Source organism: Dermacentor andersoni, chromosome 1, assembly GCF_023375885.2.
Source record: "Dermacentor andersoni chromosome 1, qqDerAnde1_hic_scaffold, whole genome shotgun sequence".
Taxonomy (NCBI): domain Eukaryota; kingdom Metazoa; phylum Arthropoda; class Arachnida; order Ixodida; family Ixodidae; genus Dermacentor; species Dermacentor andersoni.
The window spans coordinates 116012302-116037472 of NC_092814.1; the positions used below are offsets into that span (position 1 = coordinate 116012302).

Genomic DNA, 25171 nt, shown 5'->3' on the forward strand with positions numbered 1-25171 from the left:
AGACTAGAGAGACCACCAACCCAGGGTGAAGAACAGCCAGGTCAAATTACTGAATAAAACTTACACTCTCTCTCTCTTCATTCATATTGAAATTTTCTCTGGTTTTTACAGGTTCGAGTTAATGGGTTTTTATTGTAAAACAAGTGGGTAGCAAACTCACAACTTGTGCCTGAAAGTACCAAAATGTCCGAAAATAATGTATCCAAAAAATCATTATGTTTTAAAGCCCCTGTGCAAGGCAGAAGTGGTCGATTCATTGCTGCATGCACTTCCGCTTACATGCAACCAAGTCCACCTGTATTTCTGCCAGTTTTGTGGTGTCTCTGTATGCCGAGGCAAGGACTGCAAAGGGTCCAGTCAGATCTGCATGCGAAGGCTTCGGAGCACATGGCACATCATCATCATCATCCAAGTTAGAGTCACAGTTTACGGCAGGAGAACTTGCTCAATTGTTTCGCCATTGTTCAGTTCGGCACATGACGACACCGCGCTTCATGACGACAACGCGCAAAGTCTTCAAATGTAATGGTAGCAGGAATCAGCCCACCACAGCCTAGCAGGTCATTCATAATGTCTGCATTCGAGCTCATAGTGGTAGGCGGCAGTTCAGGCTCTTCAGTTGTGGAGCCGGGTTCATTCAGACTGCGAGGACACCATTGGTGCCATTTGACACGGATTGTCGATAACTTCATGAGAAAGACTTCTTGGAGCCAGCAGAGCACTGTCTGGAATGCACACTAAACAAACAAACAAGCACAGAATGGTGGAACGCTGTCTAGAAGGCAAATTAAACAAACAAGTGCGGGCCATGTGCGGTGGTGCCGGAATGAATGTAATGATTGTGGTGTTGATGCGACCTCACAATTCAGGCAAAGCTTCCAAGATCAGCATTTGCAGGTAAATCTCTGAGTTGCAGTGACGTGACCTAAGCAAGATCTCAGGAATTAATTACCATGGAATTATCATCTAGCGCATGAACTCTGAGGCCATACTTCACGTCTCGTCGAGGTTGCCAGAGGAGATAATAGCGGCACAGTCGGCGTATGCTACAGCCATGGACGAAGTATGGATAATTGAATGTAGAGCTGGCGGCTGTCCGAAATATTGGTCGTCTTTACACATTAAGTCCATGGGGCCATCGGTAGTGCCGCGAAGCTGTCCAAATTACCGAGCAGTTCGGATTATCGGTGTCCGATTTATCAGTCGACGAGTGTATTTCACATTCCCAATTATTGCAACTTTTCAGCAGTTGCCATAAAGTCCAAATTATCATCAGGTGACTTATCCGCAGTGAAATTATCGGCAGGCAGGCAGAACAACAAGCCTCACAGATCTGAACAACGGCCTCCAAGTGCCCTGTGCGTTTGCGCGTGAAGCCACATCAACATCATTTCGGCGCCGTCCCAGAGAGCGTTGTGGCGTCATGTAAGCGTGAACTCACGTCATGCCGAAGCTCAGATAAAAAAGACGCCGGGCGCTCAGCACAGAAGAAAAATTAGACATTGTTCGTGCTGTCGAACGTGACATGAAGTCGGCGCTGGCACGCAACATGGGTCTACTGTTGACTACAGTGTGTGGCATTTGGAATGTGAAGAAGTTGCTCGGCAGCGCTGCTGTGACCGCGAGGAGATGTCGGCTGCGAGGTTTGACTTTTCACCATCGTTGCCTCTGTTTTGCCGAAGTGTCGCCTAGTGACAGTAATAAGGATGACACAGAAAGCGACAGCACGGGTGATTTAGGCCCGACAGTGGCAGAAGCTGCGCATTACGTCAGCCTCATAAATGCAATCATCGCGACAAGAACAGCACCCCGCAATGAAAAAGTGTGCCGCGACTTCTGCAATGCTACCGCGCCCACGCACGGAGAATATGCAACACTAACGAGGAATCTGCAATGCGAGTGTTTGCCGAGAAGAGGGGGCTGGTTGAAAATCTGGCTCGCAGCTTCAGTGAGTTTGAGGCCGCTGTTGTCGCTGCTAGGCCGCCGCGGCATCAAACGAAAATAACACTTTTGTCGCGCGAAGTAAATAAGTACTACTGCATGTTTTTTCCCCTTTCATCACACTCCCTCTTCCATTTTTGACAGATAAGTGGACGATCTCATGCTATTTCGGTTAAGCAGTACTACCGTTTAGTACATACTTTTTCCAAGCTCCGGCCAACTACGGTTTAACGAGGTTTCACTGTACATCGAAAGTGACCCTCTGTGGCAATGGTACCACGAAAAAAGTTGACTTTTACTTTAGTTGGCATGACCCTGTTGATGGTGCCACTAGTGTAACCAATAATGTCATGAAGCATATTAAAATTTAATTTGGAGAGAACCCACATGCAGTACTGAAGGAACTGTACCAAACAATACCACTGCTGAGTGCCATGTCTGGGCGAAATCTGAGTACGAGTGATCGTAGTTTAGCTGGAAGCTTCTGGGTCCCCAAGCAATGTAGCATGCTCGACTACGCAGCTTCTCTAGTATAGAAGTTATTGCATTTTTGCTTCAGCTAAATGCTAATCTCACATGGTTCACAATGTGACGTATAAAAAAATTATTTGAAAAATATATGAATTTGCCCATAATGACAATATTTGATTCGCGGAGTGAACTGAACTGAAGAATATTCTATTAACTGCTTGAAAGTTTTGAATATTCACACATTCCTAATGCTAGCCATTGATCCACTACACAACATTCTTGCTTGGCCAGTTGTAAAGGGTTTTGTAAACCATGCAGACTCTCAGAGTGGTGGCATCTGCGCATGTACTCTGGAGGGCACAGCAGGCTATGCAGTACCAGAAGAAGATAATGTCTGCACCGTGGGGAACTTGCATTTGAGAAGATAGCACCATTACAGTCAACCCACTTACAGTCGCCGACCGATTTTCCGGACTCCAAAAATTCGGACATGCTCGATTATTCGGTCAGCTGCGCGGCACCGCCATTCTCCCCATAGACCATAATGTATAACAACTGCCGAAAGTTCGGACACCTCGCAACCTCTCGTCTGATTTTTCGGACACTCCTTGAGCCAACTCGATCGAGGGCATCATGCACTGACTCTGACCGGCGCTTAGTTCGACTTGCTGAACGCCATTTTTGTTATGAACGGAGCCTCCTTGCTGCCCCACGAAGTGGCGCTACTGGAAATCCCCGCTCATCATCATCGTTTCTGCCTGGTTCGATAGAGTGGCCGTACAGCAGTTCCGGTTTCAGCTTAGTAAGCCATGTCAAGACAATCCAGCAGCTGATTTGTTTCTTTCGCACACGGCGCTGCGAGCAGGCAGCAGGCCACGTTTTTCGTTTGTGCGACTGGTGTCGGCACGGTGGTGTTTCTGTGCTGTGCCGAGGTTTCGGTGATCCAGCGCGGCGTACGGAAACATCGCGTCAAGTGTCTAATGGCGCCGACAGTGCCCGCGCAGACTGCGCTGGGGAATGCCGGCAAGCGGTGCCGGGAGGCCTAAGATTTGTCGCCTTCCGATGTGCTCCCTACTGACACGGAAAATGTTCTGCCGAGACCTGCACAGTGGTTGCATTGCGATTCCGGACACCGTCTCATTTGACAGTTTCACAGGTACTGACACTGCTGTACTGACATGCGCAGAACTCGACAACGGCGAGATCATTCGTCAGGTTTCTGCTGCACCGCCAGACGATGACTCCGAGTCGGAAGATGACGCACCATGTGCTACGCTGCCGTCGCATGCGGAGCGTGCACAAGCAGTGACTGTGCTTTCAGCCGCCTATAGTGACCATACGACCCTCTCCGAGATTCAGGCTTATCTGATTGCGCGTAAATGAAACAGCGTGCAACGGCGCACTCACGATTTCTTCAAGCCTACTGCCGAGCCCGAATAAGTGCGTGGAAATAAAGGATTTCATTGTTTTTTTTTTCTTAATCTGCTTTTTCGGACACCTGTTTATTCGGACATTTCCGCAGTCCCCGTGAGGTCCGAATAAACGGTCGGCGAATGTATACCCCAATCACATGGGCACTTTCAAAGTCCTTTGAACCAAAGATCCTTTACTTCAAGGAAGAATGCGCACTGTCACACAGGCACAGCAAAGGAGCCCTACTAGAAGGGAGCTTTGAGTCAAAGGAGTGCGCATTCGTCCTTTGAAACCTCAAGGGAATACTCTCAAGCCTAGAGGGCGTCCAACAGCAGAAAAAGAACCTCTTAAAAACATGGAAGTTAAATTTTTGCCTCTTCAGAACAAGCTTATAAGTACTGAATACTATTACTAAAGTACTAAACACTTTTGGGACACCCGCAATCTCCATCATGAACGCACCAGTACAGCAGCGCCGGCACGGCCTGTCGTCAGCAGCAACATCGACACAACACAGGTGCCATGTGTGATTTGGTTCTTTGGTAAGTGGCTGCTAGGCATCCCAGTCTTATCGGCTTTTTTCTGCGCGTCTTCTTCCCTCGTCACTTTTGTTTTGTAGTTCTTTATTTTACCACGTTTACGTGTGCCTACCGTTGCCTAGCCACAAGAAATGAAACAAAGCAGCTGTAGCAAGGGCAACACCAAATAATCGACGCCAACACGCGGTGTACGAAGCGGTACACATGGTGACCATCATTACCGTAAATACATCTGTATTTGTTAAAGTAATACCTTTACTACGCATGCATTTTGCTTTGATGTGTCTATGTATTAGGAAAAATGAATATTGCTGAAAAAAATATGACAAATTTGTTATAAGACGCATTTGGGCCACATTTTTTTAATACTTTCGAGGTGATGGCAGCACTAAGGATATGTTGCAGTTTCTGTTAAAAGCTGCAACGGAGACCATCTGGAGACCATGCAACACGGACACATATCCCTTGAACTAATGTGCCTTTGATCACAATGCTCCTTAATTTCAAAGGACCTTTGGCATGCTCGTGTGACTGGGGTACTATAACGATACCGGTTTTAACAATATATCGGTTATAATAATAAGAAGCTGCTGCACCGTCGACTTTTGTATGTTTTCCATGATGAAATAACCCGGTTACTACAATGCCCCAATGCCGCATTATCGGTTATAACAATGAAGTCTGGCTGCTGGGTGTCCAAGCCAAAAGGTAGTGAAATGCGAAATCCTTGAAAAGAAAAAAAGAAAACAAGAAATTCGAGCCACTCCACAATGGGCCGCTGCTCCAACAGCCGCCGTGCACTCATTTTCCAGCCATCTCCGCGTGGCTCTCTCCCGTCGCCCTTCCATCCCTCCGAACACGAATGGGCTGCACCCATAGCTCTACACTGCCCCACCCTACGAAACACAAATGGACCGCGCCAACTGCACCGCAAGCAGATTGCTCGCATGTTGCTCGCTGGCTCCTCATTCAGTGAAGTTCTGAGAACAGCTTAATCACTCGCATTCGTTTTTGTTGGTTGTATCGAAGTCGTTCCTGGCCATGCGGTTTCTCAACTTCACTTGACTCACCGCCAAAACGGAAGATGGCTGATCCACCTGCTGATCATCGGCAATGCATGACACTGCCAGTGAAAGGAAAGCGCACTGCTATAGATTTGGAAACTAAGTGCTTCTAACCGATGAGACTATCGTCTCGAACGTGCTTTCATCGGATAGCGACGGTGACGACGGCAGCAATGACGTGGTAGAGCAGGCTGCCTCAACGTTGTCCTCACAGGAGGCCCGGCATGATTCAGTCCCTCTGGGGCTTCATTGTCATGAAGAACCTTCCACTGCACTACGTGAAGCGCTTGGATGCCTTGGAGAAGGATGTCGGGAAGCTTCGCGTAAAGCATGCATGGCTGACGGACATAGGCTTTTCTCATGCAAGCCAGTGAGGTGCATGTGGTGAGATGCTTGTGGCGATCTCTCCTTAGCATTTCTTCTGGATTTCTCAAGCTGACAGGCTGCCGCGGCAGCCTTCTCGCAATCTTTAAATGGCCTCTTTTGGGGCCACCAATGCGATGCCTCGGCGGTGCTCGCACATCACTTGCCACCCATGACACCTCTTTGCAGTTGTTATAGCAGTGCCATTCTTTAACACCGACAGCCGTGGCTTGTTACACGCGATCAGAGCGCCCAGGGAGCAGTTCAACGAGTGAACACAATCAGCAGCTGAGCGGAGGAAGGTGGTGGGAAGGGGCAATGGCCTCCCTGCCTATATAGTTTTCTCCTATCAGCTCTGCCATCCCCTTATTTTAATTTTTTCATGCAATCCAGTTATAACAATTACCGGTTATAACAATGGAATTTTCGTGGCACTTGAATATTGTTATAAGTGGGTTCGACTGTATGTACGATGAGGAAGCAAGAGGGCAATGTCTGCTGGGAGAGCCTGATGCTGTTTCAGCAAACAAGTTCAGAGCCAGAAGCATCTCTGAAATCCGATGATCATGTGGATCATCAAAAGTACTCCACCACACCATATATTTATGCAAATACAGTATTCTACCATCCCTTTGTATTTTGACATGTTCAGGATCAAATGTGATTGAGGTTTCACACAGAGATGTTGTGCGAGGCCAGGCATGACAACTGTAGTTACTTTTTCATAGTTATACAACCTTGAGTATACATTTATACATTTAAGGACACCGAAAGTCATGTAATTGAGGTTGCACGGTAGTCTGAATGTAGAACAGAACTCCCCACCCACTAGGGCACTTCTCACAGTACAGATGCCACTTCCGGATATTAAAAACCATCAACTATCACACAGCCACCAGAAAGAGGGATGTCTGCACACAGAGCACAAAGCAACTTGCTGCACTACCTGTGGGTCCTGTTCCAGCCAGTCAGGGCCCTCTCCATGAATGACTTGTTCTCGCAGCCACACCAGGCTGATAAAGGCACACAGCGTGCAAGTAACAATGCAACAGCCATACAAGCTGTCTGAAAGCAAGTTCTCCCTGCAAAAATGAACAACAGTATTTGTTCAGCAACTATTAAGAGCGACCCCTGGCTACACGGTTACAGTCATGCTCCTCATACACAGTCATACAGTCACATAGTTCCCCTGGCTATATGCTTACACAGTCATACTCCAGCCAAAAGCACATCTCTAAAATAAGCAAATGCAAAGAAGCATGCAGGAATATAGTACAATAAGAAATGAAATATCCAGTACAAGATATTTAGAAGCTTGCAAAAAGGGCAAACTACTGTGTATACTCATGTAATGGCCGCACCCGTGTAAAAGCCACACCCAGAACTTTGTAACAAAACCCACCAAAAATATATCTAAAATTTAGCCATGTATAAGCCGCACCCTTCATTTTAGACAAGGTTGGCAGTGTTATCTGTTGTGTGGTGCGAGAATGCCAAAGCGTCGTCTTTCTTTTTTTTTTTTTTTTTTTTTTTAATCAGTGGCAAAACAAGGCAGCCATGCCAAGTTTTTGGTGCTTCCAGGTAGCAAAAGCACAGCCTCTGAGATTTAGAAGCTGCCTCCGAGACGCTGCCGTCCCTGATATGTGGGGTGTCACCTTTTGTTCTAGCCAGCAGGTGACGCACTACGGGAATAGCCAAGAATAGTCAGAGCCAGTAAAAGCGAATACTGCAGTTCAATAAAGGCAAGTATAATCGGAAATATTTACAACAAAAAAATTTCTCTTTTTCTCCGTGTAATGGCCGCACCCCCAATTTTTCACCCCAAATCTCGTAAAAAAAAACTTGTGGCCATTACAGGAGTATATACGGTAATTTTTATTTTCTTGCCTGGCAAATAAGCACCCCAGTTACAACTGGTAGAGCCACAAACAATAACTTGCTTTGCAATCTCAACATTGTAGACATTTACGATACCTCTTTCAATGTGAACAGAAGCTATGATTTATAAGATGGGCCGGTTGTGTTCCTACATTTATCAAACTTTAGTGATCGTTAAGTGCTCATACTGATTGCTGGAGAAATGAATGTCAGATTGGGACTAAAACTCGCAGGGTCATGGAAGGTGCTATGAATGATATGCAGGCAACGTTTTAAATATTAGTGCCCAATGCAGGAGTCAAAATATGGTCATAATTCGAGTTCAAGTTTCAATAAAGTGGGAATTTTAAAGAATAAAATGCAGGAGTTGCAAAGTTGTGGAGCAAGTGGCAAGGTCATACGTAATTATTAAAGTTGCACTAATTGGGGTGTACCACAGAGCTATGAGCACTAAAACAACAGCTGTATGTTAAAAGTCTAATCAGGGCTAAACTTTACAAGGTGTGGGGATGCGCGACTCTCACGCGTCCCCTGATATGTTGGTTTTCCCGCACGGCTCGCGTGGTCTGGCGCCCGCGGCGGTCGAGTGGTTGAGACGCAGTACGAGAGATGGCGCAAGTGTTGCGCTGCTAACGCCGCCGACAGGCGGGGTTACTGGGGTGCCGAAAGACAAGGCGCTTCCTCTTTGGCGGCGGGACGGCGAGCAGCTCGGACGTGCCACGCGTGCGCCGATCCAAGCTTCTGTGAGACCGTCTCGCGTGGCCGCCTTCGAGCGCGCCACCGTTCGCGTGACCGTACGCGCGAACGACCAGGCATTGGGATCCAGCATGGGGCGAACATATTCGCTCGCTATCCGGTCGCGGTGAGTCGGACTTCTAGATTTGTCGCGCGCCCATCGGCATGTTTTGGGGATAGCAACTCGGCTAGCAGGCATTGATCTATGAAAGGTGCAATAAATGCCCTTGTGATTGTTTGCACTACTGTGTTGTCGTTCCTTTGTCCCAAGAGTACGGGAGGAGAACCCTTCAAAGGTCATGCCAGGAGTATCTATGGTGAAAATTTAAAGGGGGTGGGACAATTAGAGAAAATGCAATAAATCAAGAAATTACTGCAGAACACTTAAAATGCCTTGTGAAAGAGTGAAAATAATTTTATAACTGCACCTGCAAGCACAGAAATAAATATTTTGAGCTAAAACTTTGCACAGTTACAATAGAATCCCTCTACATGTCGATGTGAGCCTTAAAAATTGCTTTACAAAATGGAAAGTACTTAATTAACCACTCTATTCAGCATGATGTGTACTCAGCAGCAGTGGTGATGGAGGGATCACATGAACAGCACACCATGAAAATGAAATAGTGACTGAAGGGCATAACGCATCTCGGTGGCATAATCCTCTTTGGAAGTCAAGTGTGACAGCTTCACTGGTCTTTGACCAATGAATCTGTAAAGTCACATAGGTCTACAAAGAGGTTTACTGCTTGCAGTAATTGAGTTGAGAATCAAAGAGTCACTGGAGTCTGAGGTATGATTATTTTTCAACTGAGTGAAATGGAACACTCTTGTGTCAAAGCCGTGGCTAGACTCTCCGGCATAGGACAAGGTTGAGACTGGTAAGTGAAATGAAGCTTAAGATAGCAATGCACCACTGCCGTTCAGCAGCTGTATGCCGGGCCAGAGTACGATCAGTAAGCCTCTTCTCAAGGCCGGGTTGTTTAAGCAGCCCACTTGCTAACTCCAGAGCAGAGCTGGAGACAAATACACTCTATCCAAAAGCCACTTCATGCACTGTCTGCTGTCGAACATCCATTCTCTCTTTTTTTTTTTTTCGTCTTGATCTTTATGATCTCATGCTGCTTCTCTGATTTCTTTGCAAGCTTAGCAGGTTACTTCACTTTGACTTTATTTTTTCGATGTGAGAAATATAACGTAGCCCACAAATGTCAAAAGATAACGTTAGTACTTTCTCATTTTATGTAGAAAGAGCTGAAATGTTATCACCGTATTTAGAAGACAAATGAAAGTGGTAAATATTATTGCAACAGTTGTTTGTACCAATGAAAACCAAGAACTAGAGGGAAAAGAACTCCACTGCAAAAAAAGGTAGAGCAAGAACAGCCCACAATCGCATCTTCAACACTATCAGCTATATCAGAAACACTACACTCTTGCACCCCATCACAAATAAACCTAACAGACATCTGTGTCTGCTTGTAGAGACACATTTTTCAATAAGTTCTCCAAACCGGTAACTTCACCAACGCAAACACTAAATCTGGCTCAGCTGCATTCTGTATGAACATGAAATTAAACTAAGTGCCTAACAAAACCATGATTCACAAAGCAATCAACTTGGTGCACGAATACATACACCCGTAACTGCCACTTGTCCTACTCTGCAATCTGGGAAATCAGTCACTTTTGCCTAGCACAAAGGAATGTGAATAGACACTCACGTGGAAAGCATGTCCAAAGGCAATGTTAAGAGTGAGCTCACAGACCCAGTAAATAGGCATCGATAAATGCGACCTGCACAAAAAAAGCAAATGGCAAAAATCACAAACTAAACAACATAACAGGCACTTGACCACTGCATAATAAGGACCAGCTTTCAAAAAAGAAGTTTTAGTTTTGTGACTATAAGTCCTGGACAATCTGCAATACCGTTTTACTCGCATAATGATCACACTTTGTCAAAAAAATTGACGCAAATTTAGGGGTGCGATCATTACGTGGGTGAAATTTTTCGCCAAAAGAAAAAAAATTTTTTTTTTTTCGTTCTGCGTTTGCTGCCGGATGACAACAGGTCAACAAACAGGCGGCAGCCGCTGTAACAGTGCGGGACACCAAAACAAAAATGGTGACCGGCGGAGCAAGCCAAATAAAATTTTTTTTTTCTTCTCATGAGTACACTACGTGCATTGAAACGGTTTCTTCTGTAACAGTAATAAATAATATTGTTAATATCGGCAAGTTTGCGGCAATAACATAGCCATGTCCACTTTGAGGGGACAAACAGAGATGGGCGCGCTTAGCTGCCAGTGACATAGAAACACGTGGCAGGCATGCTGCGAAAACTACGGCATTTGTCTTCCCTACTATGTTAATATGGCACGTTTCCGCTACGGGTGGGCGAATATCTTAGCTGTGTTACAAGCGTCGGCATATGCATAGGGTCCACTTCTAACATATCAGTGTAAGCGTGGCTACTAGCGTTGCCGCTCGCGATTTTTTCGTGCCCATAAGTGCAGACGAGACGAATCGAAAGACGCCTTTTTTGTTGTTGTTTTGACCACAACCATTATAAAGCCTACAAATAATAAAGCCAAGGCAAGTTTCGTTGTAGCTTTCTTTCTTTTTCTTTCTTTCTTTCTTTTTTTTCTTTTTTTTCTTCTTTTTAATGGACGTGCGGAAAGTGATGAAAGGAATGAAATGGGGCATCTGCTTGTGAATCTGTTTGGTGTGTGCAGATCGCTTGGTATGTCTTGAAGAGTCGTTCACGTAGCATTCGACAGCATTCTGCAGATGGTAAGCACGATAATCATTAGCTAGACTTGGCACACAACATATCGCTGTAGCAAGTTCCGGATGTGATCATTACGCGGGAAAGAAAAAAAAATTGAAATTTGAGGACAAAATTCAGGGGTGCGATCATTACGTGAGTGCAATCATTATGCAAGTAATTATGGTATTTACTTACTATATTAATATTTGGGTTCATCACATGATGCACAATTTCTGATAGTGGTACCACTTCCAGTTCATACTGTCTTGAACTGCTAGATAGACACTTTTGGGAAACTTGAAAGGGTCCTTGAAACCTATTTTTGTTGTACCTGAGTACCGCCTAGACACACAGTATCACTCAAGGAATGTTTTCTCAGAAAAATTGTAAGTCAGCATACTATAATAAAACAGCTACAAGTGGTTAAACACACAGTTTTATACAATAATTACTAGAGGGAACTCTGGCGCTAGTGTCTACAGGAGCTGCAAGCAAAGAGCTACAGCCAGCATGGGAACGATGGGTAGAACATGGATTTGCCTAAACTTTGTCTTTCTAGCTTCAAACGGCTTAGTGACTTTGTAAACTCATCATTTTTAACAAAGTGCTGTGTAATAAATAACTAAATAAAGATTATGTAAACAGTCCGACGGCATGATAAGAACAAAGGGCCTTTAGCACAGAAAGCCGATATTGAAATCATTACACCATGGACACATGCATCGACAAACGACATATAACGCTCTTATAAATTTCTAGCGGGCAAGCCAGCACATTTAGATGCTTGACACATTTCGATTTAGCCACCTCCACAGGCTAAACCACTGCAATTAGTAGCGGTTGTGCATGTTCGCAGTCTTCTGCATTTACAAAAGTCTAGATTGCTCTGAAATATAAGACAATGAAGGCAGATAAAGCATAATAAGCAAAGCCACAAGAATGTCTGAATCCACAAGCAATAATTTTGGACAAATCCACATACTACCCGTCATTCCCATGGTGGCTGAACGATTGCAGCGCCAGAGTTCCCTCTAGTAAATATTGTAGGAAACTCTATGGTTAAACATTACCCTCCTCTCATGCCACGACGTTCCCCCTTAACTTTTACACCATGCGACCATGTATGTCACGCCTCCTTGGGCCCTTCATACGATGAAGCAAGTGCTTACTTCTGGTTAATTTGAACTAAGTGTGTTCCTGAGCCTCTTTCATACGCAGCTTTCCTTGTTACTGTGGTGATGGTGGCCTACAAATGGAGTTTACGTACAGCGCTCGCATCTTCTACAGCATGCACAGTCACTGCAGTTAAGTCCCTGCACAAGCTCCCTGCAGTGCAAGATGACTGTAATACAGCGCTGGTACCATTCCTGTTCCTGTCATCGAAGAAGACATCACTGCACCTATATTGATGTAAGAAACTCTCCACGTCCCAATGGCTGCCGTCAGTACTGTGCTATTATTAGCCTTTGTCACATTCTTTCTCAACCCTTGCCTTCCTCCGTGCAGCCTCACAAAGATGCACAAAGCCCAGCTTTTTGGAAGAAACTTGTATTAACCCTTTCGCTGTCACGGACGTACCGGTACGTCATCGCGCTTCCCCCCACGGTGTCACTGACGTGCCGGTACGTTCTCTATCGTGCGTTCAAAATTTCGCGCCTGAGCGCAAAGCTGGTGCTCCTGAATTGACCACGCCATCTGTTGACTCTTTCTACAAGTTCGTATATTCTCCCCGACCTGTGTTAACCCATGTATTGAAGAGTATGGTGCGACTGCCACTCCCCACTTTCTCTTTGCTGAGTGGCGCGGTGGCTCCGCGTTCGCTGGATCATGCGTCGCGCACGTGTGGTTATGGGTTCAAGGGTTGTTCTGCCATCTCCGCTGGTTTTAAGGTTTTTATTTTTCTTCTGTTGGTGTGTCTGCTACGCCGCGTCAAGTTCAGGCGCACGTGCCGTTGCCTCTCCGAAAAGAGCGACTCCATTGCTGCTTTCGCTCTCTCGCCGAACCCTCGCTTCCGACTTGCAGCAGTAAACGTAAAGCCCTTCGAACTTTGTTTAGCCTTTTTCCATCTCCCTCTGTCTTCTTGATCACGCAACGTCCCATTTCTCTCCGTTGTGCGGGCGACTGAAAGCGCATCCTCCCAGCGCGCGGTTACTTTCGGATGGCTGAGCGCGCGGGACCTGCGTCTGCTCATTGGTGCGGTGACTCAATTCCGATTTAGAATACGAGCCGAGCTCGGATTCGGACTCGGACAGAGTCGCATGCGAGGAAGAGGGTTCCGCATCGTCAGATTCGGATGTTGAACGGATTTTATAGTCAGGCTGATGATGATGATGATGTTTACTAACAGCAGCTGCAGAACACCGAAATGTGCATATAGCATAGACTACATTATTTGTATACCAATCATAATCAAAAATAAATTGCTATGTTCATTCCCTGTTATGCTCGTTCCCTGAAACCAAGTCGACACTGGGGGTACGTCACGGCCAGAAAGGTCCGACAGAGAAAGGGTTAATAGTTCCCTCATATATGCATGCAAATTCAACTGTACAGCCAACTGTAGCAGCCAATCGACATACTCAGGCAGAAGTGTGCAATTTGTTTGAAGCGCCGCCAGACTTATTGCATTTGTGTATTTATTTTTACAGCTACACAAATTTCTATGCAGACGTATGCTATTAAAAGTTAACTTAATGGAGCAGCATGTTTCAAGCATTTCTGATGACATCACATGGAAAGCCAATCGGAAGGAAGGAAGGAAATCAACTTTATTCAGGTCCTGCAGGCCACGAGAGCTTTGGGCTCTCATGGAGTGGGCGTCTCCCACGACGGAACCGGGAGGTTGAGTTTCCTGGCGGCGTCGTGGACCTGCTGGACGGCCCAGAGTTGGGGAGCGAGTTCTTCGCTCCGGATTGCCTCTTCAAACCAATCGGATTGCTCACCCGAGTGAGATCACTTGCCCATTCTACATAGAATGGGCAGAGACAGCTAAAAATGTAGGTAGTACTGTACCATAGCCGCACGGTGCCTATACTCCCTATGACATAAAAAAATTACCATAAAATCTCAAGAGATAGCCCGCCTAAAACCGAGAGAAAATAGATTGAAAATATGATGTGGGCTAACTTTCAGTGTACCTACAGGAACTAGCGCATGTTATTTTATAAAACTAGAAAATCTTGCCAAAAACAGGGGTGGGTTATCTTTTGTGGATTTGGCATCTCTTGGGATTTTACAGTAGGTTTCCTGCACAGTCCAGTCATCTGGTTAGTGAGCTCGTTGCATAATGAAGGGCGAAAGGGGGAAAAAAATTCTTGCATTATATTCAGAGTATGGTTCCAAATATAACACAAAGTCCTTTTTTAATTAAGTTAGTGTTTCCACAAAAAAATTTCACATGATATTCATGCAAAACACAGTACACGTGACTTGCTGCACCTCAATATGTGCCGAGTTGGGACGGGCACTATGCATGTACAAAAAGAAGTCTAAATATTCAGCAGCAATCGTTACACCTTGCGACAAACACACATGTGATAAAAATAATGCTGCACTTACAGGCCGTAAGGGGCACTATGCCCAGCCAAGCAAAGGCCACCACAGTGTAATGCAGCCAGTAGCGGATGGCCGTGCCCAGGCTGCTCAGCAGGCCACTCACTATGTCTCGGATTGGCAACCGCTTAGGCATGTCAGGAGAGTAAACTGCTCAGGAACAAGGATATTAATAGATGAAATGAGTCCAAGTCACCACATCAACAGGAAAGATGCACAGTATACGGCACTGCTGTCTGATACTAATATAACAATAAATGGTAAACTGCAGCAGAAGATACCAGCATGCACTTCAAAAAGCGTATCAGGCATGCACACTGCAAACTTGAGCTAGTCACGACAATCACAAGAAATCACATAGGAGGTCCGGTTTGTAATACACATTATATTAGTGACCATATAAAGCCAAAAGGCAATGAGGCCAAGGAAGGCAACATGTGTGTAATTCGGAAGTTGTGGGATCGCCTCCCACAGACGATGTCTTTTCATCCACTATCATCTTCCCTCCCCCCCCCCCCCCCTTATCATTTTCTACATTTCAATTTCACCCAGAGCTAATAACTCCTATTCTTTCATTGACTTCAGTGCTTGTTGGCTTTATATGGTCACAATTAACACAAATTGAGCTCTTCTGTTTCCCTTCTCCACATTATATTAGCATATTTTTGCACACTGTATCAAACTTGGAGTTTTCTTAGAATTCTGTACCTCTAGGTTTTATTGTTTCCTGCTAAGATTCCTGTGAAGCCTATGGCACTCAGGATTCAGGGAAGCATTTCTAATTTATGAAAGAAAGGCTTACATAACTTCATGGCACGATTCAGTCATGAAAACAGTATTGCACTGAATTAATCAGAGCACCCCATGCCAACATAAAAGGTACACCCGTTACACATTCTGCCTCCCTAATACCATGCATAGAGACAAGCATACTTCTCAAATTTTGCAATAAGTTGTAAGCTTGGTTTTATTTCTTTTAAACAAACCCATGCAGCCAGAAGTCAACACATGGATACAAGTTAAAGATGTATTTCAACGGGGCACCAGAGATTGTGCAATCCATGATGGTCATTACATTGCTCACTCAGCATTACTCAAGTGATTCGTATTTAACAATAACATCACAGCAGTACCAAAAGGTTTGTTACAGAATGCAAAATTGAAAAGCAGTGTAAAATATTTAGCACAATTAAATGCTGTAGACTGTAACAAATGCACTTGTAAAAAATTTTGTTCTATGCAGCACGCACAGTGTACCATAATAAACTCCCATGCGAATGACAAGGCTGACTGTAGTTTCAAGTTCAGAATGCCAAATTATTAAGTGACAATTTTCAACAAAAATTAATATACAACCCTGCCTGTGTGTACAAGTTCTAAGCGAAATTACAGGCACCAGTGTCAAAATGTGCCACAGTGCCACAGAAAGTGCATAAACAAGCAATAATTAACCATGGCAATAACTACTGCAATGCATGCATCATTAGCAGAACCCTCCTATAAAGGCTAGTGCAACAGTGCACATGGACACATCATCATAGAGTATTTGAAAAGGCGGCAGCGCAAAAAGACACGGATAGACACGAGACGGCAAGGACGAGCGCTGAGCTTCCAACAACATTTTTGTGATTGACTCGCAAATATATACATGCTGTCTGAGCCAGGGGTTACCATCTGCGCATGCATAGGTATGCCAGCTCTTTGTCTGAAAGCGTGATGGAGACCATGCTGTCACACCCTTCGTCAAGTCTAGAAATCTGTTCAGATTCTGCGATTTCACATGTCCAGGGGTGGGACTGCCCAAAGAAATTGTGGAGCAATTTTTGGGGCAAGTTGCATTTCGGAGCAGTTTGGAGCTGACAAAAATGCATTTTGGAGCAGTTAGGAGCCAATTGAATTTCATTTTGAAGCAATTTAGAGCTGATAAAATTTCATTTTGAAGCAGTCTGGAGCCAGGCCAACCTGAATTTTGGTGGAATAATAGAACCTGAAATATGGCAGCACACTTCGAAACCATGATGGAACACAGAATAAACCAACATGAGCGCTGTACTGCAACTGTCTTAAGCAATGTCTTAACCAAATTTTGAAACAGATTATGCTGATAGTGAAACTGTCTAGTGCATGCAAATTTTGGTAATAGTGCCTGTAAATTTTTAATTAATGGCAGCAATCACAAAAAATTCACCGACAATTACCATACTCTCTGATGGAAAATTTGAGTGCAGCTCTATTCGTGTTTTCATTTTGCGTGTCAATATTTTGTATTATCATATAGTACACAGTTTATATTAGGAAGAATGTGCTGTGAGTAGCGCACTTTGTTTCCATACAGATGACATGCACTACTCTGCCACCATATCGCAACCATCGGCGTCACACAACCCGTCTTGCACGGCACTATGCTTTTCTTCTCAGGCTGTTGTTCCACCAATGAGAGCGGCCCTTCGTTGCGGGGAAATAGCGCCACTAGTGTCAGCGACGAAAACACCCAAGGGAGCATCACCTCAAGCCTTACTTGTACCCACTTGCCATTACCCCTTGCAGGAGCAGTGATTCCCATCACAAACGCTGGTACCCCAAACTGACCTCAGCAGCTGATGCCATAGAGAGAGTGTAGCGCTCCCCACTCTGACCCCCTCACCCAAGCGCAGATGAGATCGCCCACGCGGTGGCAGTGGCGGATGCCGTGGCAGCCGGCAACTCTGCGCACGTGCAGGCCGTTTCCCCTTCACTCCTTCTCCACTTTCTGCCTCATGCTTTCACTGTAGCCTTTGCCTCCACTTTCCACCTTGCGCAATCTTTTTTCATCTAGCTCTCTGCTCCACGTTCACTTTCATGTTGCGCTGTGCTTGTTCGCTTGGTTACGCCAAGGCACACCAACGCTTAATGCAGGAATGGGCGCCTAAGAGCTGTGCTCTAAAACATGTATTCTGCAATAGCGAGTCCAAAATTTCAAAACTAACCCGACACATTTTTTATAAGTACATTTTCCTTTAATGTCTCAACAATGTGGGTGAAGTGTCTGGGAAACCGCTTCACCAACAAACCGTACAGAGAAGCCAGAGTTATAAACTACTGTGGTTTACTGAAAGCCATTTCTTCATAATATAAATAGTTCTTCATAACAGAAACAGATTGTAGTAGTTTTATGTTGTACTGGCCCTGGGGACATAGACGGCCGCCCACAGAACCCGCTGCAGCAAGCGCTTTCCTAATGCAGGATTCCTTCACATAGCGTGAAATCGAAGCCCTAGCAAGCACTTCATTTCCATAATGTAATTACTGCTACACCTTTGTATGTAAGCAGATATACCATCATGAACAAATGAAATGTGAATAAGCTTTACCGTCGCAAAAGCTCAAATAGTCACAGGCATGCCTGAAATAGCACTGAAGGCCTGTTAGTACACTTATTAGGCGTATCGTGGCTCGTAATTCGACAGGAGATGGTGGGATCCTGCGTGTATAATTAAGGAATACATACCATGCCCCGTGACAGTTGCCCCTTTACACTCTTGGTATGCTTCATCGCAATATATCGTGTATTCTTGACCGCATAACACTGCTCATTGCGGCGAAACTAATTTCCAGAAATCAGCATTATGCAACGTGGCATTCTTTCTGCGCTTCAAAGCGATCGGTCAGGATCACAAAGGTGGAGTCGGCGCCATTGCTGACAGGAACAAGTTCTATTAATGAAAATAACGGCATCGAATCGCGAGAAGCTGGGCAGTGAACATCTGAAGCAGCTAGGCCTAGCGTTCCCGTGGTAGTGGCTACCAGCAAATCGGCATGTGAGAGCACCGGTTCAAGGCTGTGCTATAATCCAAATGGCAGTGGCTTCAATTAATGCTGTTTCGGGCCTGCAGTCATGGCGAAATGTTTTGCATCCAAAATTTCATACATTCTTATACACTGACTCTACAGAGTATGTAGCAGTTCCAAAAGGCGTCTAAATTATCAGGCATGTTTAAAAAGTCAGTCCCTGACTGCAATTACACATAAAAGGCATTTGTTACGGTACGCCTTTCTATTCATGCCAACAGTACAAGAGCAAAACCAGAGGCCACAGTGGCAGCAAGATAACGGAGCACTGGACATGAGGCAAAAACAGTTAAGAAAGGTTCTAGTTCGCTCGCAGCGCCCCTAGTCTACTTTTCGTTGTTTTGCACCTCAGCTAGGGAGCGCCACGATGCTAAATACAGCCGCCCTGGCCGTTCCGACAGCCGCGACGACAGCCGGGAGTGGCCGCGTGCATGCCGGCCACTTGCCGGAAGCGCCAAAAAGTCCAGTGTTATAAGCGTGAAAATTACAAGAAACTGTGCGGGAAGCAAATGTGAACAGCTGCACTCTTTTTCAGAAAATGAAGCCACTCGCCGTTCGCGGTCACTGCCGGAACACACATGCCGCAGCCGTTCTGGCGCAGTGTGGCGCAATTTCGGTCACTTTTCTGAGTTTAGAGCAGGAATTGGCGTTTGCATCAAAATGGTGCAATTGGCACAGCAGTCCCAGCTCTGCATGTCCTATGTGTTTTACTCTTCTTGATAATGAAAGTGTTTGCAAGGTCGGGCAAACAGTGTTTGCATGAAAATCATTATCTGACATGCAAGGACTGTTTGCCTGACCTTGCAAACACTTCCATTATGAAGAAGAGTAAAACACGTATGACACAGGAAATTACAGAATCTGAGCAGACTTCTAGACTTGGGGAGGGATGTGTCAGCATGGTCTCCATCACACTTTCAGACAATGAGCTTGCATACTTACGTATGCATACATAATAACACCTGGCTCGGACAGCACGTACATATTCCTGAATCATTCACAAAAATGTTAGAAGACTAACACTCGTCCTCGTCATCTTGTCTCTGTCCGTGTCTTTTCAAATATGTACCACACGCCCAATTCACCACATTAGTCATAAAGTACTTCTCAAATTTTGCAGAATGCCTTATTCTCATATGACAGAAAAGAAAGCACAGAAAACATAGTCCTTTGAAAGCCATTCAAACTGAAGCCTTCCAGCTCCCCAAAATTCACAACTGCCACTTTGTCTGCTCAATGAACATGTCATATAGTTATAAGTCACTAATTAGAAACACATTATAAAACAATGATGAACAAGTTACGGAAGTCTTTTAGCAGCAAGTTGTATTTATGTAAAGTGCTTTAACCCTTTGAAGGTGGATTTTTTTCGCCATACACGACCTCCCAGGGTCGATCTTTTTTTTTGCAGATTCCAATTCTTCTAAGAGACTTATTTCGAAAAAATTTACCGTAATTTTTCTAGGGTGACCGTAAAGTGAGAAAAAATATATTGTGTTGGTATATATGTACTCTTCATTCATGAAGAACAATAAAAAAGCAAATATTATCAGAATTAAAAATTTGATGCATCGTTATACACATGGTTCAAGGCTTTGAAAATGAGCACACGAGAATATTTCACAACTCTCACCTGTTCCCGCTCTTGCACTAATATTTATGTCCATAGCGTAATCGAACTGCATAGGTGCGCGCACTCAAGAAAGCTGTGTGGTTGTGTGACCGTCAAAAAAGCAAAATGTGTGACAAACTTCTGCTAATCTTCATCTTATCGCCAACCAGAGGCAATTAGTTTTCGCGAGTGTCGAAAAAAAAAAAACGGAAACGCATGCACAGCGGCACCCTTCCTATGCGCACCCATACCCATGTGAGCACTAAACAAGCGAGAAACAAGCAATAGCCCTTTGAGCGATTAGTAACGAGATAGCCATCAGTTTTGCAAGCGACAGATGCTGAAACTGCCGGCAAAATAAAACCCAAACCGCCACCCGCCCACGCGCGCGTCTATGCACGAGCGGTAGTACATAGGCGCACGGGAGCAAACTAGCTCTAACAAACCATGCAACGAAAACCGAGCGAGGGAGGCGCGCAAAAAAAATTCCCTGTATTCCCACATAGTGGCAGCACATGATAGAAAAGAAATAGTTAGGAAATTGGCGCGCTTTTTAAACGTACAGATGGCACCGTAAATATACGGCATCGACCATTTTTGGACTTGTTCATGGCGCCGTATATTTACGTCATTGACCTTCAAAAGGTTAAGTGGCTTATTGCAATGAAAGCAAGGAAAAAAACTTTATTTTTCAAAAGAGAAAAGTAGGCGAGTGTGGTTGGGCCCTTAATCCAGGGCTCCACTGGCGCGAATGGCTTGCTGGGCTTGGTCCAGGAGAGCCAATTGGCTCTTCTTTCCCTCGTCCGCAAGCCATGCCTCCCACTGCATATTTAACATGAGTGGATGTGCAAAGGGTTAATATTTATTTAGGGCCTTGGCTGCAATATACGGGAAAACCAGTGTCGATGTTCAGCATTCACAGGATCATAAATAATGTATACTTCCCCTAGTTTCATACAATGAAACATTTAAAATATTTTCTTGTGCTTTATTAGATGGCTTCCTTGCTTACACATGCCTTGTAAAAATATATGGCATATGTAATACACAATGAAGTACACAACAAATGTCCAGCTCAAAAACTCACTTGGCATAAAGGAGAACCGGTGGTTGCAGAGTTCGCAGTATTCTTTTCGGCTGTACTTCAACCACTGAACCAAACTGCAAATCACAAATTAAAAAAAATGATCACAAAGCTCTGTTATTACGTAATTATCAGCACACACACACAATGGGTCATAGTGCAGAATGGTCACCTGATCACCACGGTGCAAAGTGATCATGGTGCTCTCATTTTCCGCCAGTCATTGTGTGCCAAACCAGCTTAAACACGCTGTGGAGTTGTAAATTGGTTCACAAGCTGTATTTCTGAATACTTATGAACAAACACTGTTGAAAAATCATCATGCTGCTTGCACTGTGAATGGCCTTTCTTCATGGTACAGTCATATTGTACCTGCACCGGCTCCACATTTACCATATGTACTCTAACCTCAGCCAGCCTAGATTCAACGCAGATACACAAAAACTCGAAGCTGTGGAAAAAATAACGGCTCCTCGAACATAGGCCAACCATGAAAACTATAAAGTAAACATCAATGAAAGCAAACTATACACTTTGGTGCCTTCGATGTTAGTCACAAATTTTTTGTGGTTGCATTACATTTGAAATACTCATGCTTGTGTCATACACTCACTCTTTGCTGCTCGGTGCCACAACCCCAATTTTTTGTCACATTTTTTTTCCCATAATTCTCTGCCGCTCTTATTCCAGCGAGCACAAATGAAATGCAGCACTCTCAGATAGCTTATGAAATTAGCCTGGCAATAATATAATCCACACAGCTATCCAGTCCCACGCCTCTCTTACAATGTGCATACGATGCAATGCCTCAATGTTAGCTGCTGCCCTCCTACCCTCTGTAAGTTGATGTAGCTCCAATTGTAGATAGATACATCAAGCAATTGCAACACTCCTCTATCACTGAACCACAACTTTAAATGAGACACCTTTGGCCACACCTTCAAGGAAAGGCCAACTTGCAAGTATTGTTAAACCAAAGTATTGTTAGAATTTAAGATGTCATACACTGTGCATGACATCCTAAAAAGAATACTGGCCTAAATTCTAGTAAATATGGTATAGCATTAGCTCTCAAACCGTCTCTAAGAGTTTCAACTATGAACTCATTAATCATTAATGATGAGTCCAGTTTGTTTAAAGCAAAGCTCGAGAGCATTTTGTTGAGCATGAGTGACTTTCGGCCCTGCTGAACAGAAACAGCACGTTCTATGCATCTTTCTCATTTAGTCTGCGATTTCTCAGTAATTAAAAAATTATGTTTGCGAAGAGGTTCATAAATGGCATCGTTTACTAATGAAGCATGCACATCATTCATGATGTGCATGCAGTGTGTCATCCATTATTATGAAGCACTGGGCTCATCAAGCCTTCACTTGCTAAAAAAAACAAAAGACAAGCTCAGCTTGTCCTAGGTAGCTTTGACTGTTGATAAAGTCCTGAAGACAGCTCAAGCTCATCTGAATCTTGGCACTTCTTCGTAACACCAGCAGGTTGCATAAGGAGCCTGTTGGTGGGAAATTCCTTCAACAGAGGCATTTATTTTTGTTGTGCATGCTGCACACAACTACAAAATGGCAACCTCCATGAGTAGTTTCAATGGTTCCTCTAGTCGTGCTCAAAAAAAAGAGAGAGAGAGAAGAAAGAAAACATACAAATTTGGAAATTTTGTGATCTTCAACAATGCGGACCTGCTGCCTGATTATTCCACTGAGTCATGGCCGCTTTAACTCAGATCAAAAGGAAGCAATGACAGCAATCCTAATGACACAGGTACTGGACACGTCATCTCAAATATTGAAATAACTAAGGCCCCTCCTTAGTTTCCTTTCACTAGCTCTCCTTGTATGAATCATTCATTGGTAAGGGCACCACAGTGAATATTTTCTTCAGTTGTTTTATGAAGAATCTGCTTATATGTTATTTCAGAAACCAACTGCCATGCGATAATTTTTAAACATCTGCACGTGGCTCAAGAAAAGCTTGGAAGCCAACTGACACAAGCGAACTTTTGGTATTTCTCGCACCAATTAGCAAGGAGCTACCAAGAAGCCAACCATCAAATTGCATTGGTCCATTCCAAAAATTCACGACATACCAAGTTCTGGCGACATTGTGATCAGAGACAGGTTCCTGCTAATGGCAAAATTTTGCACTTTGCACTGAAGCACTGCACACTGACTAGCCCCTGAATCTTAGAATTTAGAAGTTGCAGCCTGTCCTAAGAAAACTGGTCAACGAACAGATTGGTCAGCAGTCTACATACCTGAGCAAGACATGTCAATTGATAAGAGCATGCTCCATCTTTTCTTAAGTTTAACGAACCAACCAGTCCAGTAACAAGTTGAGCTCCCCAATCCAGGCCACGCTTTTTTGAAAATGACACCTTCTCCTCAGGGATGCTCATTTCAGATTAAAATTTTTTTATCTCCTATGAAGCAGTGAGTGGGTATATTTGGAACATTATTTTGTGCCCACAACCGGTTCTGCTTGTTTGAAAACAAAGATAATGTTACTTGGAACCATGTGGTCACATCTTATGAATCCTCTGCTAGACAAAGGCTGATGCATGAGAGCGTACAATTACTAAGGCTCTAGAGAGCTTTCACACCTACTGCACACAAGTCAATGTCTACAGCACCACAAAGGCTAATCAGAAGGACATGTCATGCTTCCAACACAGAAAACTGCACAAGGTCAAACAGCAGTATACCAGAGAGGAAACTGCATATCCCTCCAACAGGAAAGTTGTGGCTTTCCTGAACACTATACATTCAATGGGGCCAGAGGCACCACAAATTCTAAAGGCAATGCAGTTCTCACACTAGAAATAGTCATGGACTACAACACGACTGCTAAGGGAGCTGTCAATGAAAATGATCAGAAGCTCTTTTAGCACCCAAGTGCACAAGATATCCAATAGATTTACTACAAAAATATGTTTTGCTGCTTGCTTCACATAGCCATTTATAATGCATTTGTGCTACACTGGAGGAGTGGGAATTATATTGCCATCTCATGTTGAGACTCAGGTTGGCAGCCAGACAGATGCAGCAAAACTGCAATGTCAACCAACACAAGAAAAGGAAGAGCATCCAGTGCCATTTCTCGGAGTTTGGCAAGAATGCTAGCATATATGTCATCAAAATAAAGACATAGCACTGTTAGTCGATTTTTAGGCATTCAAGACTGCATGTAATTTATTGTGGCCGTGTGGCACAGGTATCATGTGTACATTCAAAATTAAACATAATTTTACTTTACTGCATTTTATGAATAAAAACACCTCATCTTGTTTGGCGTGTGTGTAAATGTTGTTTCATTTTTATTCATACACCGCATTCATTCCAAATACCGTACTTACTCGCATAATGATCGCACTTTTTGCTTTAAAAAAATTGATGCGAACTCAGGGGTGCGATCATTACGCTGGTTAAATTTCCCACGAAAAGAAATTTTTTTTTTTCATCCTGCATTTTCTGCAGGATGACAAGCAGGTGGCTGCTGCTGTCAGTGTGGGACACCAAAACAAAAATGGCGACCGGCGGAGCAAGCTGAACGCGCCGAATGCGATTATTTTTCTTCTCATGAGCACATTACGTGCATTGAAAGTTTCTTCCGTATCAGTAATGAATAATATCGTTAATATCGGCAAGTTTGCGACAATAACGTAGCCATGTCCACTTTGAGGGGACAGAAGCAGAGATGGGCACGCTTAGCTGCCAGTGACAGAAACACATGGCGGGCATGCTGCAGAAACTGCGGCATTTGTCTTCACTGCTATCCTAATACGGCACATTTCCACTATGGGTGGGTGAATATCTTAGCTGCGTTACAAGCGTCGGCGTATGAATAGGGTACATTTCTAACGTATCAGTGTAAACATGGCCACTATCGTTGCCGCTCGCGATTTGTTGCGTG

The 25171-nt window shown here is 44.3% G+C and overlaps 1 protein-coding gene across 2 annotated transcripts in view; it reads right to left on the reverse strand.

Annotated features, from left to right (window-relative positions):
* Positions 1–25171, reverse strand: part of LOC126543881 (E3 ubiquitin-protein ligase MARCHF6) — a 170886-nt gene that overhangs the window by 127476 nt on the left and 18239 nt on the right. For both annotated transcript variants that reach the window (XM_050191013.2, XM_055061931.1), the window contains exons 3-6: positions 21257–21330; positions 14736–14879; positions 10129–10201; positions 6738–6873 (exon numbers count right to left, since the gene is read on the reverse strand). In XM_050191013.2, the coding sequence (XP_050046970.1) occupies positions 6738–6873; positions 10129–10201; positions 14736–14879; positions 21257–21330 (427 nt within the window). The remainder of the gene's footprint in view (positions 1–6737; positions 6874–10128; positions 10202–14735; positions 14880–21256; positions 21331–25171) is intronic.